At 63.6% G+C, this 19,727-nt stretch overlaps 1 protein-coding gene across 1 annotated transcript; it reads right to left on the minus strand.

Moving 5' to 3' along the window:
* Positions 1-209: 209 nt before the first annotated feature.
* Positions 210-18,959, minus strand: ARHGEF1 (Rho guanine nucleotide exchange factor 1). The gene is given in 30 exon segments (XM_084861401.1): positions 210-551; positions 810-912; positions 991-1,154; positions 1,492-1,578; positions 1,662-1,735; positions 2,099-2,185; positions 2,317-2,404; positions 2,857-3,024; positions 3,162-3,237; positions 3,452-3,529; positions 3,693-3,793; positions 3,950-4,064; positions 4,191-4,316; positions 4,470-4,552; positions 5,327-5,473; positions 6,699-6,844; positions 8,870-8,972; positions 9,667-9,804; positions 10,016-10,048; positions 10,171-10,267; positions 10,394-10,493; positions 10,719-10,748; positions 11,159-11,402; positions 11,626-11,668; positions 11,892-11,990; positions 13,757-13,870; positions 14,322-14,389; positions 14,392-14,404; positions 14,492-14,537; positions 18,827-18,959. Coding segments are annotated over 28 exon segments (2,739 nt in total). The 5' UTR covers positions 14,525-14,537; positions 18,827-18,959; the 3' UTR covers positions 210-551; positions 810-828.
* Between the last annotated feature and the right edge of the window lie 768 nt (positions 18,960-19,727).

The raw sequence follows: 19,727 nt of genomic DNA on the forward strand, positions 1-19,727 counted from the left end.
AGTGTGGATGTGGGGCGCCCAGCACTGTGGGTGACCGTGGGCGGTGGGGGTGGGAGCTGGGAGGGGTGGGTGGGCGTGCCTGGGGGAAACGGTGAACACACCGAATGAATGAACAGGCGGAGAAAGGCCAGAGGCACAGAGGCACGCGGCGGGTCTGACCCAGGCAGGGGGAACTCCGGACACCACGCCAGGCCCTCACAACACAGAGCTCTCCTTAGATAATATATATTAAAAATAAACCTCCAATTCAGGATATAAAAACAGAGCAAAGGCACTTGGGGGTGGGAGATGGGGGTGGCCCCCCAGGCAATACTGGGACGGCCCGGGAAATGGTGATCACCGTGGTGCCCGGGGAATGAAGCCCTGAGTCCCCCAAGCAGAAGGCCAAGGCCAAGGCCAGCGGGAGGATGGAGGCGGCAGTGGTCCCGGCTGGACCCCCTCAGACTCGGCCTGGAAGCCCGCGCCCTGCCCGTGGGCCCTCGGGGGCATACGCTGCGGCGGCCGTGCAGTAGTGGGTGGTGGTCCTCCCGTCTCTCCGACGTGCAGAAGGCCTGGGGACGTGGAGAAAAGCAGGAAGGAGAGCGATGGGGAGAGGAGGAGGGACGGAGACAGACACGGAAAAGGGGGAGAGAAAGGGAGGGTGGGGAGAAAGCAAAAAATGGCCTGAGAAACAGAAACTGACAGAGATGGCGAGATGCGGAGGTAGCTGAGGAGATTCAGAAAGAGGAAGACGGGGAGAGGAACGGCTGAGGAGGGGGCCCCTGGCACCCCTTCTCTGGCAGTGCCCAGCCCCCGAGCTCCCCACTCACCTGCCTGGGGCCGGGAGCCTCAGGTACAGCCGGACTGGGGGACAGTGTTCTCTCCCAGCTGAGACAAGGTGAGTCGCAGGCGGCAGAACTCTTCCTCCACTTCCTGGTTGGGGAGTCATCCATGAGGGGGGCCCTCACTGAGCCAGCCCCCCCGCACCTCATCCCCTCTGCCTGCCACCACCTCCAGCTGCTTAATGGTCTCCTCCAGGCCAAGCAGCTCCTCTCGGATGTCCTGGGTCTGTGCGGGGCTCAGGGGGCCGCCCCCGGGGACCCCGCCCCCTTCGGGGGGAGGCCCCGCCCCGCTGTCTTCCTCTGCAGGGAGCAGGAGCTGCTTCAGGGACAGCACTGGCGGGGACAGGGGGTCAGAGTCAGAGGCTGGGCTGGGGTTGAGGTGGGGGATTCAGAGGGGAGCAGGGGAGGGGTGAAGCCAGGGGCCTGTGGGTGGGAGGGTGGGTGCCGGCCAGGCTGAGCTTGGGGTGAGCCGGGCCTGCAGATGGAGCTGGGATGCATAAGGGAGTGCATAGGCGGGGTTGGGACCCGGTGGGAGGGCACCCAGGATGGAGGTGGGGCTGGGGAGACGGGACTGAAGGGACTGAGCTGCAGAGGGGCGTGGGGCGTGCGTGTGGCTGGCGCAGCTTGTGGTGGTCAGCCCTGCAAGGAGTGGGGGGGGGAGGGGGGCTACCTTTCTGAAGGGCTTTGGCAGCGAGCTGGCCCTCGGGGCCGGGCCTGCAGAAGGGCAGGAGGGCGCTGAGGGTTCTCTCGATCCGGCCTGGGTGGGAGCAGGATGGGTGGTCAGGTTCTGCCTGGTTCCCAGCAGACACCCCCTCCCGCACTGGAGGCCCCCGGGCTCACCGTCCGTGGGCGGCATCTCTCGGCCGCCGCCACCGTTGCCGTTCTCAGCACTGCTGAGCAGGGGCTCGCGGGCGCTGGGGGAGGAAGTGCTGGGTGACCCCACACCCTTGACCTCGGGGGAGGCAGGGGCAGGGAGGGAGACAGGGGAGGTGGGGAGGTCCGGAGACCGAGACAGAGGTCAAGGCTGGGAGGCAGGGAGACAGAGAGGCCCGGCCAGTGGAAGGCAGAGGCCTGGGTGGGAGACAGGTGGGCTATGGTGGGGCAGCACACACATGCACACACATGCACACACATAGACACACAGGCACACACACAGACAGACACACACACGTGTACACAGGTATGCACATGGACCAAGGCTAGAGCTCAAGCTCTGGGGACACACGAGAAGCCAGGCCCAGCCCCCGAGCCCTCCAGGTCCTCCCTGCCCCGCTCACCTGCTTGGACTGGGCCGGGGTTTGGGGCGGGAGGCGGGGGCAGGCACCTTGAGGGATCCGGCGGTCTCCGTGATGAGGGCACACCAGCTGGGGAGACAGGCCAGCAGCTGGGCAGTCAGAGCCCAGACCTTGTGCCAAGGCCCCCCACCCTCACCCTGCCCCCGGGGACTCGGAGGCCGGGCCCTCCTCCTCCAGCTGTGCGGCCTCCACCCCCTTACTTCTTCCGCTCGGACACGGTCTGCGCCACCAGCTCGTATATCTGGGCCTCTTGGTCCCAGGTGAAAATGACATAGAAGGCTTTGTGGTCTGTGAGGGGAGAGGGGGGCTCAGAGCCAGGTAGCCCTCACGGAGGAGGAGCCCTCAGGCTCCTGGACCCAATCCCCCTCCCGTGTCACCCTCCCCCCATGTGCCCTTCTCCCGCCTTCCCTCTCATCCAGCCAGGCAGCCCCTCGCCACCGCCCTGACCTGGGGCAGCTTCGTTTGCAAACCCCTTGTCCCTGGCTCCCAGCTCCCACTCTGCACCCCTACAGCCCCAAGCACAGCCAGGTGTCTCCAAAATGGAGCTGGCCGCCCCGTGAGCTCCTCCGCGCAAGCCCAGGGCAGTTCCCATCTCACTCAGTGAAGCCCACAGCATGGCAGGCCCCGCCCACTTCTCGGGCCTCCAGCCTGCCAAGCCAGGAATGCGAGATCCCCGGCTCTTTGGAGGGTTCCCTGCCCACTGCCTAGGCACCATGCCCCGCACCCAGGCCAGGCCTCACCGGTGGCCACCTCGCGGGTCATGGCGGAGGTGAGCCGCAGCACCGGCCGCAGCATGGTCTTGCCGTCGGGCGTTGGGGTCAGCGTCCGGCTGTGTGACTTGAGCAGCAGCCGCTCATCCTGGCGCTGGAGCAGCAGCAGCAGGTCGTCCAGCAGCAGCACGTGGACCTCTGCAGGGGCACGGCCCTGCTCAGCACCCCTGCCTGAGCGTCTCCCCCACCCCCACCCCGCCAGGCCCGGCCCTGCTCCGCACCCGGCCTGGGCGCCACCCCCCCCCCCCAGGCCCGGTCGCCGCCCGGGGGCTCACCCACAGCCTTGTCCCTTGTCACCCGCCATGTCAGCGGGCCCTCGTGCACCAGCTTCTTCTTGGTGATGTCCAGGTTCTGGAGGCGGGAAGGGTGACAGTCAGTGCAGGACAGGGCGGGCGGGTGGGTGGTGGAGATGACCAGGGGCTGGGGGTCAGTCAGGGGTCAGGGCGGTGCTGAGGGAATGGGGAGGGTCAGCGTGGACGGGCTCTTGGGATCCCCGGGACATCAGAGAATGACCGGGCAGCAGGGCCAGGGCCGAGGGAGAGGAGGCGAGGGCAGGCAGGGTCACCTTGAACTCGCTCAGCATGGGGTCACTGCTCTGCCGCAGGTGGGACAAGTCCAGGCGCCTCTGATAGTCCTTGAGCCGCTGGAGCAGGAGCAGAGTCATAAGTACAAGCCAAGGGCTGGGGCCACCCCACCCCGTCCCCCAGGGAGACAAGCCCAGGGAGCGGCCTGACCTCCAGTAACCCTAAAGGGAGGAGCGAGGGTTACTCAGCAGAAACGGCCCCGCGACGGCGGAGCCAGCTCACCAGCAGGTCCTCCATGTCCCGCACGGCCTGGTTGACGTGGTGCAGGATCTCTCGGCAGCACTCGGCCGCCAGCTCCACCTTCTCCCGCTCTGCAGGCTCCTCTGTGGGCGAGGGAGGGACAGGCCGTGAGTTCAGGCCTGTGAGGTCCGGCCAGGAGGCTGCCGGTCCCCGGCCAGGCTGGGAGACGGTCCCGGCCAGGCTGGGAGGTGGGAGCCAGGCTGGGAGACGGGAGCGCGGCTGGTGGAGTGGGGGGGTACCTGTGTTCTGCGCGATGCTCTGCAGGAGCAGGGGGTACTTGGTCAGCCGCTGCATCTCCGTGGGGATCATGTCCTTCAGCTGCAGACGGCGGCACCGCGGGCGGCTCTCGGCCTCCTAAGGGGACGGCAGCGCTGAGGTGGCCCACGCCTAGGCCTAGCCCCCGGGTCAGGGCACCAGCCCCTGCTCCCTGGACCACGGCCCAGCGCCCGTCCCCCCGTCCCCACCCCCAGCCCGCCTCACCTGCACAAAGGCACAGAAGCGAGGCTCCTTGCGCTGCTTGGCTTTAAGCTGCTCTAAGGCGAATGACTGGCGGCTGCAGAAGCGGGAGGAGATTTTCTGGAACCAGGAGCCCTCGGCACCATCAAACTACAGCGAGATCCAGGCCAGGGGGTGTCTCAGCTGGGACATTGGAGCCCAGACAGAAGGACAGGGCTGGGGCCCAGGCCCTTGGCTTCTGGGTCCCTGGGGGGGCGGGGGGAAGGGGGGGAAGAGGGGCGGAGTCGGGCAGGGCGCTCTCACCCGGGCCAGCAGCACATCTCCAATCTCCTCAATGAGGTAGCCGCTCTCCTGCCTCCGCTTCATCAGGCAATCAAGGAACAGAGCTGTGGGGGATGGTCAGGATAGGGGGTACTGTCAGGACCCCCAAGATTGTCTATAGAGCCTGATGGGAGCTGGCGGGGGTGGGTTGCAGGTGTGTCTGTCTGATCCCTGGAGCCAATGGGCTGTCCACCTGGAATCTGAGCTCCAGGGGTCGGGGTGGGGTTGACCCCAGTGCTCAACTTGGGGCTCTAGGAGAGCGGGCTAGACCCCCAAGTCTAGGCGCAAGGTCTCAGAGGAGGAGCCCAGTAGTGGGGAGGGCAGGAGGGCAGCGAGCAGGGTGGGTGGCAGGCAGGGAGGCGGTGGGCAGGGGGGTGGCGGGCAGGAGGGAGGCGGGCAGGAGAGCCGTGGGCAGGAGGGAGGCAGGCAGGAGGGCCGTGGGCAGGGGGGCGGCGGGCAGGAGGGCCGTGGTCAGGGGGGCGGCGGGCAGGAGGGCCGTGGTCAGGGGGGCGGCGGGCAGGAGGGCCGTGGGCAGGGGGGCGGCGGGCAGGAGGGCCGTGGGCAGGGGGGTGGCGGGCAGGAGGGCCGTGGGCAGGGGGGTGGCGGGCAGGAGGGAGGCGGGCAGGAGGGCCGTGGGCAGGGGGGTGGCGGGCAGGAGGGCCGTGGGCAGGGGGTGGCGGGCAGGGGGGTGGCGGGCAGGAGGGAGGCGGGCAGCGGGGCGGTGGGCAGGGGGTGGCGGGCAGGAGGGTGGCGGGCAGGAGGGTGGTGGGCAGGAGGGCCGTGGGCAGGAGGGTGGCGGGCAGGAGGGAGGCGGGCGGGGGGCGGCGGCCTGCACTCACAGTGCACCTCGATGAGCTCGTCCAGGCTGGGGAAGATGTTCTGCAGCTCCTCCAGGGGGAAGAAGCCGCCGTCGGCCATGGGCTGGTAGAAGAGGTCGTGCAGCACCCGCAGCATGCGCACGTGGGCCGCCTCGGTCACCAGCAGCTCTGCGGGCCGGCAGGGAGGAAGGTGGCTGTCGGGGAGCCAGCTATGGGGGCAGAGTCCGAGGCAGGCTGGGAGGATGAGGAGGGAGGGACGGACGGGGACACCCTCTCGGGGTTGAGGTCATCTGCCCGAGATCGCACTGAGGACGTGTCCACCCGCCGCCTCTCCTTTTGGCAGCGGCCGCCAGCCAGGGCGACCGACGTGTCCCCGTATGCATGGCACCAGGCTTCCCAGGACATGGGTGTGAGTGCCCTAACGGGGAGAGTCCTGGGCAAGCCAGGACCACTGGGTCACCCCACGGCCAGCAAGCGGGCAGCTGTGTCCCGTGGCTCCCCGCCCAGCGAGGGAGTCAGCCTCGGTCTCAGGGACACGGCCCCCTCTGCTCTCAGACGCAGGGCCCACGGCGTGCCCAGCGCCAGGCCCCGCAGCCCCTTGGTGCGGGCTCTGCTGAGAACCTGCTATGCTTCGGATTGGTAGCCACTAGCCCCGTTTCACTCAAGTACTAATTAAAAGGGAACGAGACACAAACCAGTCCTCAGGCGCACTCGCCAAAGTTCAAGTGTGCAGCAGCCACTGTGTGCCCGTGTTGCACAGGCAACATCGGCATTTCCATCATTCCGGAAAGTTCTGAGAGCACTGCTCATGTTTCGAGCATGATCTTAGGAGGTTCTGACCTACAAAGCACTCGCCTAATGCTTTAAAAATCCTGAGTGCGTACCTTCTCCAAGTAAACTTCCAAACGAGCTCCCAAACGCAACTCTTTTTGCCAAATCTCCTTCATACGCACAATTCAGAACCACAGAAAACGAGACAAAAACGAGACTCTCTCACCTCCGCCCAGAAGCAGGCAGCCCTTGGGCTCTTCCCACGGACCCCCAGTGGCCGGACTGCGTAACAGCAGCTGCTCTCGGCTCTCACTCCGCCCCACGGGTGCTAAACACCCCACGCCAACGCCCCATCCTCAGACAGCCCTGACACAGGAACATCACTGCCCACGTCTCACAAACAGGGAGGCCAAGGCCACGCCAGAAACACAGGGGCACGTACAGCCCTGCTCGCAGCACCGCGCCGTCCGCACCACTCCCGCCGTGGGGACCGGCCCTGCCAGCAGCACCCTGGCTCGGAGCGGCCGTCCTCAGTGTACGTGACGGACACCTCCCTGCACCGCCTCCTCTGCGGAGCGGGCCTGGTCTGCCCGCGGTCACACGGCGGCAGGAGGGCACTCACCGCTGATGACCTCCTGCCGCTTCACCTGGCTCTTGGGCAGGCTGTGCAGGGTGCCGGGGGGCACGAGCTCCCGCCAGCCGGGGGGTTCTTCTGGTTCCAGCTCCAGTCCTGACCGGCCTGGCTCGCCCTCCTCTCCGGGCTCGGGGCTGTGGGACAGAGGCCTGGTCAAGGCCCGGCTTAGGGGGCCCAGAGAGGAGACCTGCTCCTAGTATTCCCCGCCCCTCACATCCCCTGCTCCCCATCCACTCGTCTTCAGCACCCATGTCCCAGGTGGCCATGCTGCAGAGCAGCCCCCAATTTATAGGAAGAACCGTCCTCCCCTCTCCTGGAACCACTGCAGGCCCTCAGGGACCTCAGCATCCATACCCAGTTCTCTGTGACTGTCACTGACCCCCTCTCCCCGCCCATCCCCCCTGACTCTCCGGCTGACTCTGGGGGGGTGTTGGGGTGACGTACGTGGCTCGTCGGGCGGGGCCAAGCACGGCCGTGGCAGAGCTGGGGTCCATGTCCACGTCGCTCCGGGAGCGGCCCCCACCCCGGCCCTTAGCCCCGAGGCTGCCCCGGGCAGGCCGGCGGCGGTCACTCACCCGCAGGCTCTCCGAGCGCCCCAGACGCCCCGACAGCCTGGACCCCGAGGCCAAGGATAGAGTCAGGACAGAGACGAAGAAAGACCAGGACAGGGACAGGCACAGACCAGAACAGGGACAGGGAGAGACCAGGACAGGGACAGACCAGGACAGGGACAGGGACAGACCAGGACAGGGACAGGGACAGACCAGGACAGGGAGAGACCAGGACAGGGACAGGGAGAGACCAGGACAGGGTCAGGGACAGACCAGGACAGGGAGAGACCAGGACAGGGACAGGGAGAGACCAGGACAGGGACAGACCAGGACAGGGACAGGGACAGACCAGGACAGGCACAGACCAGGACAGGGACAGGGAGAGACCAGGACAGGGATAGGGAGAGACCAGGACAGGGACAGACCAGGACAGGGAGAGACCAGGACAGGGAGAGACCAGGATGGGGACAGGGACAGAGACGGACAGGGACAGGGACAGACCAGAACAGGGACAGGGACAGGGACAGGGACAGATCAGGACAGGGTCAGGGACAGGGACAGGAACAGACCAGGACATGGAGAGACCAGGATGGGGACAGAGACAGACCAGGACAGTGAGAGACCAGGGCAGGGACAGGGACAGACCAGGATAGGGAGAGACCGGGATGGGGACAGGGAGAGACCAGGATGGGGACAGACCAGGACGGGGACCAGGACAAAGATCAAACATGCAAGAGAAGAGAGGAGTCAGAAGGAGCAGTGGCATCTAGGGGTGCCCAGTAGGGGGTGGTGAGGAAGGGAGGGGAACCCAGTGTGGAACTCAGGACGGACTCCTCCCTTCCCTGGGGTGGGGGTGGGGGCAGAGCCAGGAGTTGGGGTGGGAGAAGGGGGATTTTAATACTTAGCTCTTTGGCTGGGAGGGTGATGTCCCCACCCACCCCTCTTATGGGTGAAGGGGAGTGGGTGGCACGTGGGTAGAGGGGAGGGGCTGGGAGAAATGGGGGAGGGGCTAGCCCTGCCCCCTGACCCAAGGCCCAGGCACCCACCTCTTCCACCTTCTGGGGAGAGAGGGGCACAGGGTCAGAGGTGGACCCAGAGGGAACCCAACTCACCTCCCCCACCCACCAAAGGGTCCCCAAAGCGGCTGCACAAGGACGGGCAGGGGGCAGAGCCTGCCCCCCCAACTGTGAGGGGGACAGGGCCCCCAGGCATGAGCACAGAGGACCGGGGGCTGAGGGAAGGGGTACCAGGAAGCAGGAGCAAGGCCGCGGGGCTGAGGCTAAAAGAGCAGAGGGAGGGATGAAAGTGGAAGAGTGGGGGAGAGGGGCAGGCTGAGGGGTGAAGGGCGAGGGGAGGAGAGGGAGAGTGGGAAGAGCAGAGGCAGATGAAAGGAAAGAGGGAGGAGGAAGGAGAAATAATTGTAAAAAAGAAGAGAAAAAGGAATGAAAGAGATGACGAAAGGGAGATGAAGGAAGAGGGAGAAGACAGAAGGGAGAGCAGGACAGAGTGGAGACGGCTTGGGGACAGCAGGCGCAAATGGCAGCAAGACTCCACACCCATCCTCCGCCCTGATTCCTGCGCTCAGCACCCCGACCCCGGCCTGGGTACCTCTCTGTATCAGGGCCCTCCTCGGTGCTCTCCAGGGGCGCTGCGGGCTCCAGGCTGGCGGGGCCCTGCGGGGGCGGGTCCCCCAGCTCCGGGGAGGCATCACCTGGGGGGTGTGGGGGGGCAGAGCAGGGCTGGCTGGGAGGCCCTCTGGCACAGACTCCACTCTGGGGGTCTGTTTCGTCCGCCATGGAACGACAGCTGAAGACCAGCCCCTACTGCCCCATCTAGTGCCCGGCAGACACCATGTGGCTGTTCTGTATGCTCGTGGGGGATGGACAGACGGAAAGGCCTCTGAGAGCACGGATGGGGCCCACAGAACTGGTGGGGAGACTGGATGCTGTGCTGGAAGCATCCATCTGTTCTCCTGACCCTCAGCAAGGACTTTCGGGAAGAGGACACATACACCCCATGTAAAGATGAGGAGGCTGAGGCTCAGCGAGGGGTGACTGCCAACATACAGGGAAGGCAGGCCTCAGAGATGGGCTTTGGACATGGGCTGGCTGAGCAGCTGAGGTCCCAGGGGCTGAGCCACAAGAGGATTGTGAGAAAGGAAACTAACAGGGCTGGCGGCTCACCCTCTGTACTCAGAGAGGGTTCTGGGAAATGAGCTCATGGGGCTGATGGGAAATGTAGTCCAATGATGTGGGAAACATCACCAGGACAGGGGTCAGGGCCTGGGAGGAAAGCCAAGGAAGGGGTAAACTGAGGGAAGGGCGGTTCTATGATTGGCACTGGTGCCCAGGAGCAGGGGGACATGTGGGATAACTGAGGGCTGCTCTGGAGACCAGAAGACCCACCTAGTTCCCGGTCAGGGCTGTCCCCGGACACAGGTTGCAGTGAAACTCCAGGGGAGTCCTGCCCAGGGACCCCAACACTCCGGTCCCGGGAGGGCACCCCCAGGCCTCCCTTCCGTTCGTTGAGGCCTGGCTTCTCAGCTGGGGAGAAATGAGGGAGAAAGGGGGAGATGAGAGCTAGTAACGCATCCACAGCGGCCGGGGCATCGAGGTGCTATGCTCCAGCCTTTCCTCTCCACCCAAGACCCTCCTCCTCCTGCAGCCCCAGGAGCCAGCCCAGCCCCCTCCGTCCTCAGCCCCATCTTCCCCTCTCAGGTTCCCCAGATGGATGCTCTGGCTTCAGGAACATTACCATCTTCTGTTTTGAGGTGTCGAAAATCTGGGGCTGAAACGAGATGGGACCAATGGGACCGTGAGATGGGGGAGGTGGGATGGTGGGGGAAGGCGGGGCGGTGGGGGGGGGAGGCGGTGGGGGCAAGTCAGGGTGTGCGAGGCCGGGCGCCTCACCCTGGGGCTCTCCCCGGTTCCATCGGGCAGCGTCCAGGAAGCTGCTCAGTCCTTTCTTGGTCTTGGTGGGCTCATCTGACCGCCGGTTTCCCATCACCTGCGAGAGGTGGGGAGGGCAGAGGGGGCTGGTGAGCCACCCCCACAGAGGAGCTGGGCCAGGGCAGAGTCAGGGGGGCAGCCCTCTGGGGAGGAACGGTCCAGGTCCGATCGCTCAGGGAAGCACCTTTTTCCGGAAGAAATTCCTCCCCGACTTCTTGTCCCCGCTCTTGGTCCGCACCCCGAGGTGGCGCATGTACAGGCTGATGGCGGTGACCACAGCGGCACTGTGGGGAGGGGGCGGTGAGGACCCACACACTGACCTGCACACTGCGCCCCCACAGCCTGACCCACCCCCACCCCACAGCCACTTCCTGCTGCACATCTCAGAAAGGGGCCAGGGCTCCAGGGGAGGAGACCAGAGACGTGGCCGGACCCGGACCCACGCCCCAGCCTCCTCCCTGGGGCCCGGGAGACTAGAACGCCTGTCTTGCTGTCTCTGCTTCCATCACCTCTTCTCTTCGTCAGTAGAGATGGTATGTCTGTGAGGAAGGGAGAGAGAGACAAGCTTGCTAAGCCTGGGTTAGTCCCCCCAGCACAAATGTCCACTGGCTGTCCCTCTGAGGCTGGGACAGGACAGGGGAGTGGCAGAGAGGGCACTGCCGAGGCAACTGGGAAGGAGAGAGATGATCTCATCCGGGTGCAGCCAAGGACAGGAGTGGCAAGGACAAGACCCAAGCGCCAGGCTTGAGTATAGTTGGACAGGCCTGGAAACTGGGAGACCCTACAGTGGGGAAGAGGAGATGAAAAGCCAGGTGAACTAAAATGCCAGGCTGTGGGCCCCAGAGGTCAAGGGGCGATGCTAAGACATGGATATGGCGCTGCAGGGGGGGTGCGGTGGAGGGGGGGGCTGAAAGGGATGGGGCAGCTGGGGAGGGGCCGGCCCACTCACTGCATCTCCTCCAAGTGGGCCAGCAGCCGCTCTGCCACCAGCCGCTCCCGGGCCTCGAAGTTGGCGCCCCGCCCCACCCAGGCCTCCAGCTGCGTCAGCTCCTGCTCCCAGGGTGTCATGCCCATGAGCCGCTTGGATCGGAAGTCCTCCAGCTGCCGGCTGATGGCTGCCTGCTGGCTCTGCACCACCTCCTGCACGAACTGCCGCTGGCTGTCCTCGGAGATGAGGTCAGGCCGCGTGCGGTCTGCAAGGGTAGGGGTGCGGGCTGGGGGCCAGTTTCCCGGGCCCGGGGTCCCCACCCACCCCGGACTCCAGCAGGCATGCTTCCTTGGGCTGCTGCTTCAGGAGGAAGACAGGAGTCTCCACTGACCAAGACCTTGGTGTGTGCCTCCCGCCCTGGGCCTCCGGGGGGCCTGGACCTGCTAGAGCCCTCTCCCTCACCCCAAAGTCCCCGCTCGTCTCCTTACCAAGTTCAAAGGCGACAGCCGAAGGGACAGACACCCGCAGTACCTGCTCAGGAGAGAGGATGGAGTGAAGGGGAGGACTGGGCAGGGATGGGAGGGCAGCCCAGGTGCCCCGGAACGGGGGTCTGAGGGAGCAGTGGCGGGAGGCCAGGCTGGCACAGGGCTCCCCAGCCCAGGCTGTCCCTCACAATGCCCTCAGCAGGATGGAGGTTGGGGGTGGCTTTCCAGGGCCAAAGGCAGGGGGACCGGGCCGGGGAGGTGCCTCTCACCGCGGTCTTCTCTAGGAAGCTGTGGTAGAAGTCGAGGAAGGCCTTCTTGGCTTCCTTAGGGCCCAGGGAGCCCAGCATGTCCGCGTGCAGGCAGCAGAGCTGGGGAGACAGAGGCGACCTGTCCTCTCCCAGCCACCCAAACCGCACCTCCGCTTGGGAAACCTCGGGGCTCAGGTCCTCTAGACATGTGCTCCCTGATCTCCACAAGCCCCTCTCCCAGGCCTGCCTCTCAGCGGCCTCCCGGGGCCACCATGGGCATCTGGGAAGTGCTCCCCTGCAGAGTGGTTTTCTGTGGCTGTCTGCCCGCTGCTGCCACTGCCACCCACACCTTCTAAACGCTTTGTAAACAGGTACCTGTTAGCGCTTAGGGGCATCGCCAACCCATTTCACAGATGAGAAAGCTGAGCTCAAGTTCACTGGGGGTCACACAGCTCGCAAGGGGCAAAGCTGGGACGGGAACCCAGGCAGCCCATGTCCACTGCCTAGAGAGGTCAGTGTGGCGAGGGCGGGGTGTGGGCTGACTCCTCTGTGTCTCAGCCGGGCTGGGGCACAGCAGGCCCGGTGAGGGGCTCCCTTATGCACTCATGAAGCACTTCCTTGGACTGTCCTGTGCTGGGAGCCGCGGGCAGTGCAGGGGGGGACTCCAGCCAGTCCTGACTCCGTGGGGCTCTCGTCTCAGAGCACTAAGTCTAGTCCACTGGGGGTGGGACTCCGTAAACACCTGCAACAACTACGTCACCACCCGCCCCCAACCCAACCCAAGGCGAAAACCCCATGCAAGGCCCCTGGACAGCCTCCCTGGACCACAACGACCCCTCCGACCCCTCCGCTGCTCCTCCAGCCACAGAAGTGGGGGAACGGCACAAGGACCCGCCCCAAAATACCGAGGCCGTCTGATCACCTCAGCCCAGCCCTGGCCCTCGGGCCTCGGGCTCTGCTGTGGGAGGACATGGCAGGCAGCACCGTCCCTGGGCTGAGCTCCAGGCGCTCAGTTCCAGAAACCCCAGGCTCAGGAGGCCGGGATCTCCAGGCACCAGGCACTTTCCTGGAGAGAAGGCAATTTCCAAATCTCCTGCCGGTTTCTGAAGCTTCTGTGTCAGTCTACGTGCCCTTCTTTCTGCATCCCCGGGCAGCCCTCGCTGGCACTGCCTTCAGCCTCCTTGTCTTCTGGAGGGACCTGTTGGGCATTCCGGTGCAGCCCAGTGCCCTGGGCCAACCCTGCTCTCAGCCTGTGCGGGCTGCACAGGGCTTCGTGGGAGGGGCCGCTGTCCACAGAGCTTCCTTCCTACACCACCCGCGGGGTCCTCTGGATCCCAGGGGTCTTACACAGACAGCATGGCTCTGCACCTGTAGCTCTCAGAGGTTTTCGATCCAGGAGGCTTCTGGATCCTGGATTATCTGCCTGAGGGCTGCTTGTGGTGGCTGCTTGTTTCTGAACAAGGCTGGTGCACTACCTAGATCCCAGGAGGCTGATGGGTGCGCCATGACTGGCTGGAGGCACCTCCAAGGCCACGGAGAGAGGGGTCCACTTTCTGGAGTCCCTGGGGGAGTCCGCACTGATGGGTGACACGGTCACAGACACCAGAGGGGAGGGGTGTGGTTTCTCCCCGGCTCCCGGATCCTGCTGCTCTCACGGCCCTGCGCTGTGTGCTCTCCCAGCCTGCACTCAGAGCTCACTGAGATTCATCCAGGCACCTGCAGTCCTGTCTGGTTCACACGGAGGTCCCTCTGACTCCCTAATTCTAGATCTGCTTTCTGGATCTGTTTTCTGGACCCTCCTGGCTCATCTTCACTGGCCTACCACACTGACCACTCTGCCTGGCCAGGGCCCCACCCTGCCTGTGCCCACCCAGCCCCATCCTCACCAGGGGTCCCGGCTCGAACTGCAGGGCCACGTGCTGCAGGAGGGCCATCAGGTGGGCTGGACGCCGCTTCACCTGCTCCAGGCTCTGGAACTGGCTGTTCTGCTCCTCTGCGTTCTGAGGGTGGGGGTGGGGGTGGGGGTGAGATGTGGGGAGAAGAGGGGCCTTGGGCTGACCCTGCTCCCTCCCTGGCACTTCCCGATGGCTCCACGCCGGGAGGGGGTGTCTGTGCTGTAGAGGTGGCAGCACGGCAGGTGAGAATGGAGAAGGTTCAATGTTATGACGAGAGGAGATGAGGACATACGTTACACGGGATGGGATGGGGATCTCTGCTGTGATTGCGGAGCAGAGATAAAGTCGGGGTTAGGGTAAAAAGGGTGGGATCAAGAATGGGACGGGGAGATGAGGAAGGAGGCTCCACAAAGACGAGAGAGAAGAGCATTGAGAGGCTGCAGCGGGCCAGCATCTGAGGACAGAGAGCTGGACCCGAGGTGAGAGGGGACACCGAGGATGGGACGAGGGGCGGGGGCCCCAGGGACAGAAGCTCTCTCCCACTCCAACTTCTCACCGCCTCCAGTTCGTTCTCAAAATCCTCGTCCTCGGCTCCGATGATGCTGACCGGCACCAGGCCAGGCCGGGGGGCCCTGGGGCCTGGGGAAGAGGAGGGTTGGCTTCAGCCCACGGTGCTCCCCACTCACAGCCCCCCAACCTCCTCACTCCTGGGCTCTCTCCACTCACCGCCCCTCGGACCACGACGTTGTCTGCCTCCATGGGCTGTGCAGGGCTGGGGGAAGAGGAGGGGCCGTGGTTAGGGATGGGAGGAGGTGGCACAAGAGGTTACTCACAGATTCCTGGCCCAGGTGTGAAGGTGAGTAAACAGCCTTTCCCCATCTGGGCCTCCTCCGCAGCTCAATGGGGCCTCTGTGTGGCGACAAAGAGCCCTTCAGAGGCCAGCCAGGGCGGGGAGCCCGAGGACAGGGAGACTTGTTGGGGGAGAAGCTGGAGTCCCAGGAGCCTGGGTCCATGAGAGAGCTGTGGCCATGACAGCCTGCAATTTTGGGGTCCCTAATGAGGGGGCTGGACCTAAGACTCTGGGAGGAGGAGCTGGGGGCCTGGACTCCTGGGTCTGGGGAGGAGGAGGGGCTGGGGGCTGGGCCCCGGGGAGGCAGGGCGGGGAGGCCAGCAGAGTTGGGAAGGTTAAAGGGGAGGTAGGAGGTATATAAATGGGGTGTGGGGGGGCTCTCTTCTGATCTGTGACAGGCTTGGGGCAGGATGTTGCCTCTGAACCCACCAGCCCCACTTCCTGTGACAGGAAGTCACAATGGCAAACCCCTCAACCCCCAACTCTCCCCGCATAAGAAAACAAACTCTGAACCCCAACCCAAGCGTTCTTTCCCTCGAGGATCTGATACATATTCTGGCCTCCAGTCCCAGAAAAACAAGGAACAGTCCTCAGACAGCTCATCCCCAAGGTGTGTCTGTCTCCTTCGCCTATGTCTGTCTGTCTTGCTGGCTCTCCTTTCTCCAGACAGCACTCCCAGGCTGTATCTCCCTTGAATCTACCTCATCTTTGCCTCTCTTCCTCATTTTCTCTCTTCCTCCCCCCAGACCTGTCTCATCCCCCCCACACCCCCCTCTTTGCCTCTCCTGGACCCCATCTTGCTTCTGTTGCTCTCAGCTTTTCCCCTCATCTTTCACTGCCTCTGTCTCCCCACATTGGGTTCTGTAGCCACTGACCCTGCACTTCTCTGAGTCAATGTTTCATAACTCTCCTTCTTCTTCTTCTTCTTTTTTTTTTTTTAAACATATTTTATTTACTTTTACAGAGAGGAAGGGGTAGGGATAGAGAGTTAGAAACATCGATGAGAGAGAAACATCAATCAGCTGCCTCCTGCACACCCTGCCACTGGGAATGTACCCACAACCAAGGTACATGCCCCTGATCGGAATCAAACCCGGGACCCCTCAGTCCGCAGGCCAACGCTCTATCCACTGAGCCAAACCAGTCAGGGCCCATCTATCTTCTTCCCATGTCATCTCCCTTAGAATCTCCACTTCTCCCTGTGTCTTTCCACCGCTATCTTCTGTGTCCTTAATTAATCTGACTAATGTCACAAGAGCTCATGTCAGGCAGGAAGGGCTGTGGAAACAAGAGTGGGGTGGACCAGTGTAGGGGGGTAATTCTCCCCACAGCCCAGAGCTATTTATAACCCTAGCTGCCTGAGACCCACCCTTCCCCCTCTTCCATAGGCCTCCTCCCTGCCACTCAACAAATGGTAGCTATGATTTTGATTATGATCATTAAACAGGGATGCTTCCTCGAGTGTCCAAATGCCACTCCCGGGTTCACCCGAGCAGGCATCATTTCTATTCTTTTCCATAAAGGGTAGGTGTCCAACATCCACAGTTGAGTAATTTAAGATCTGAGCACTGTTAAACGTTCACATAAATAAAGTTGCAAACCAAGGCAGAAAAAAATAATAGTAATTATTTATCTTGAGAGCTAAACTCACATAGCACGAGCAGGCTGCCAGCACTGCTCCGAGTGCTTCTCACACGGAACCTCAGCCCTCACAACCACAACAGCCCATGCTACTGTTACTCCCTCCGGAGGTGGGAAACCTTCCCTGGGCTGCCAGCTGCAACTCCTGGGCTGGAAAACATGACCATGAACACGAGAGTCCATGCTCGTCCCACTTAGGAGTGGACAGGGTCAGCAGAAGCAGGGAGATTCCAAAAGAGCACAGGCTATCTGAGCGAATGCCATGCACTTGGCATATATTATCTCCTTTATTCCTTGCCACAGCCATGAAACAATGACTAAGGCTTAAAGTGCACTAAGTGCCGTTAAGTGGCAGCATTACTGCTTTATAGGTATTAGCCAACTTAATCCTCTCAGCGACCCCCAGAGGTCATTATCATCACCCGCATTTTGCAGAGGAAACTCAGACACAGCTCATGAGGATAGAATGGGACCCAGCCCGGCAGCCTGGCCTCAGAGTTTATGGATTAACTACCAGAAAGTGCTGCTTCGGAGCATGGGGAACCCCACCCTTAGGAAACTAGAATCTGAACCGAAGCCGAGACACATGAGGTCTCTTTATGGTCTGGGAAAGTCAGGGATACGTAGGCACTGAGGCCTGGCAGGAATGCAGGCTGGACGCTGCTGTGCCACAGAGGGTTGGGGCTGAGGGAGGATGGGGGAGCAAGGGTTGACTGCTTAGGGGACAGGGGAGATGAGGGGCTACCACAAAGGCTGAAGCTGTCAAATGGATCAGTAGGCAACTGACAAGGCCTGAGGTCCAGCAGGGTGGAGATCATAGAGCAAAGCTGGCACATGTGGGGGGCAGCATGGGCACCTGGGTTCTTTGCAGGGCTCAGAGTCTGTAAGATAATGAATGGATGATCCTGGTCTCTAAGAACCTCTGGGAGACTTGTAGAACCTAAAATAAGAGTAGTCAAGGGGATTCCATCTGACACATGGTGGGTCACACATGACCATGAAACCTTGGAGAAAGTAGCTAGTCTATGGGATCTCTGGAGATTTAACAGGGGACCAGAATTCTCTAGGGGCCTGTGGTGGTCCCTAAACCCAGGATCTATAGGGCCCTGGATTCTAGGGGATGCTACTGGTCCCCTAGTTGGGGACCACACGTCTGTAAGAAGCCGGGTCACCATAGGGAGCTAGCAGAAGAAACTTGGGGGGCGTCTGTAGAATCTTATATCTGCATGGAACGTGGCGGGTCTACATGAGCCCCCAAAGCTATATGGGACGTGGCGGGTCTCTACATGGGCCCCAAATCCCACGGGAAACGTGGCGGAATGCACTTCTAGGGATGCTGGGGCGGACGTGCGGAGTCAGGGTCTGACGCCCGCGGGGGCCGCGTCCCTCACCTGCTCCGGGTCGGAGAAGCCACCGCAGCTGCCAGGACCGAAGCCTCCGCGCGCCGGCTCCCGGTCCCCCACCCCTCCGCTGCCCTCCCCAGCCGCTCTAGCCGCCTCCGAGGCCCCCTTTGAGTCTAACTCACTCCACTCCTCCCACCAGCCGCTCTAGCCCGACAGGTGACTCTATTCCTCCTGCCGGACGCTCTAGCTCTCCGCTGCGCCACGCTGGCCAGATGGGGCCGCTCTGGCCCGCCGTGGAGGGCTGGCGTTTCCGGGTCTCGACTGCTCCCGTCACTCCCCTGGGCCCCGCCTCCTCCCGGGCCGGAGGTGAGGAGGGTTCCAGCCCGGCTGCCAGGGCTCAGTCTGAGATCTCGGGGTCACCTCGGCCCTCCGGCTCCCGGACGGGGCTCCCCACCCTTATCTCACCTCCCTAACTCGGAGATCAGTTCCGTTCCCAACGCCTGTGCATGAAGTCTCCCCGCATCCCACCCCCACCCCCACCGCCACCCCCACCCCGCACCCTTCCCGCTGATCGGGAAGGCAAAAACCCCCGGGTTCGAGCGGACCTTTCCCTCGGACATACATGCAGTGTAACCCGGAGTAAGCAATGACTTCTTCCCGAGCCTCAGTCTTCCCATCTATGCAATGGGCGCAGTCCGCCAGCTCCGTCCCCCCACAACCCAGCTCTCCGGGTTATAATGAGTGGTCCAGAAAAAAACACAAAGATTTCCAAAAAACCGCTTGCAAACAGCTCTCTGCAACTGGCAGCTTCACAGCGGCCTGCGACGTAGTGAACTGTCGTGTTTTTTCCTCCCGGGGTCCTGAAGCAAGCGGGTGAGAAGGCGGCGCCTAGCGCGGGCAGCGCCGCGAGTTCAAAGCCCAGCTCCCCTGTCTCTGGGCGAGTCGGCGCTGCTCCCGGCTCCCCGGCCTCAGTTTCCCCACCCGCACCGCGGGAGAGACCTCCATCTTCCGCGGGGCAGTGGGAGGCTTTGGCCCCGCCTCGCACGCCTCTCCCCCGCCTATTGCCCTTGACAGGTATTCGCTCTCCTGGTTTTGTCCCTTTGACAGGTGGGAAAACTGAGGCCCGGGGAGCGGCGGCCGCCGAAGCAGCGGCGCCCTGAAGGCCCCACCCCGCCATCCTCCCCGCCTCCCCGCCGCCGGGGGGGAGCGGGCGGGCGCGGGCCGTACCTGCTGTCCGCGCGGGGAGGTGGCCGGCGGGCGCCCGGGTCGGGCTCGGCGATCCCGGCCCGGAGTCCCGGCTCCCGCTTCCTGGCTCCGGCGGGGCAGGAAGTTGGGGCTTTTTTCCGGAGGCCCCCGCCCCGCCACCCCTCCCCGCTTCCTGCCCGCGCCCCGCTCCCGCCCGGCACCTCCGCTTCCTTCCCCTTCTCGCCGCCCGCCCGGCCCCGAGGGCGCCGCCCGCCCCGCCCCGCCGCGCCCGCCGCGCCCGCCGCGCCCCGCCCCGTCCTGCGGTCCGGCCGTGGATCTGCGGGGTCCGGTGTCCGCCGTGCCCTCCCGGCTGCAGCCTCTCCCTTTCCGTCTGCCTCTCCGTGTTTCTGTCCGTGTCCGCCTCCCTGTGTCTGCCTCTCTCTCTCCGTCCTGGTCCCCCCGCCCGTCCCCTCCCTCTCCGTCACCTTCTCCCTCCGAGCCCTTTCCCATCTGGGTCTCTGCGGAGCCATCCGACTCCTTCCTCACCTGTTGATTCCTCTCTAAGCCTGTCTTTCTGAGGACCCTTCCCTCCTCTTTCTGCGGTCGCTCTGAGTATGTCCTCTCCGATTCCCTGTCCTTCACTCGCTCTGTCTCTGTCTCTCTCACTCTCTGTGTCTGTCTTTCTCCCCTCTACCTCAGAAACTGCTTATCTGTGCCTCTGTCATTGCCCCCTTTCCCCAAGCCAGGGCCACACACTCTCCAAATCCCGGGCCACAGCCCACTCCCAGACAACAGGTATGGCCATAGGAGAATTCTGACAGTCCCCTGTGATTCTGAGACTTAAATGTGCATAAATAAACGTCCGTGGTCACCTCCATTCCCTCCTGTCCCCCCACCCTGCTCAGGGAAGACATGCCTGGGGTGGAGACCCCTGCAAGACACT

This window comes from Pipistrellus hanaki (genome assembly GCF_964339955.1).
Source record: "Pipistrellus hanaki genome assembly, chromosome: 15".
In the NCBI taxonomy this organism is placed as follows: Eukaryota; Metazoa; Chordata; class Mammalia; order Chiroptera; family Vespertilionidae; genus Pipistrellus; species Pipistrellus hanaki.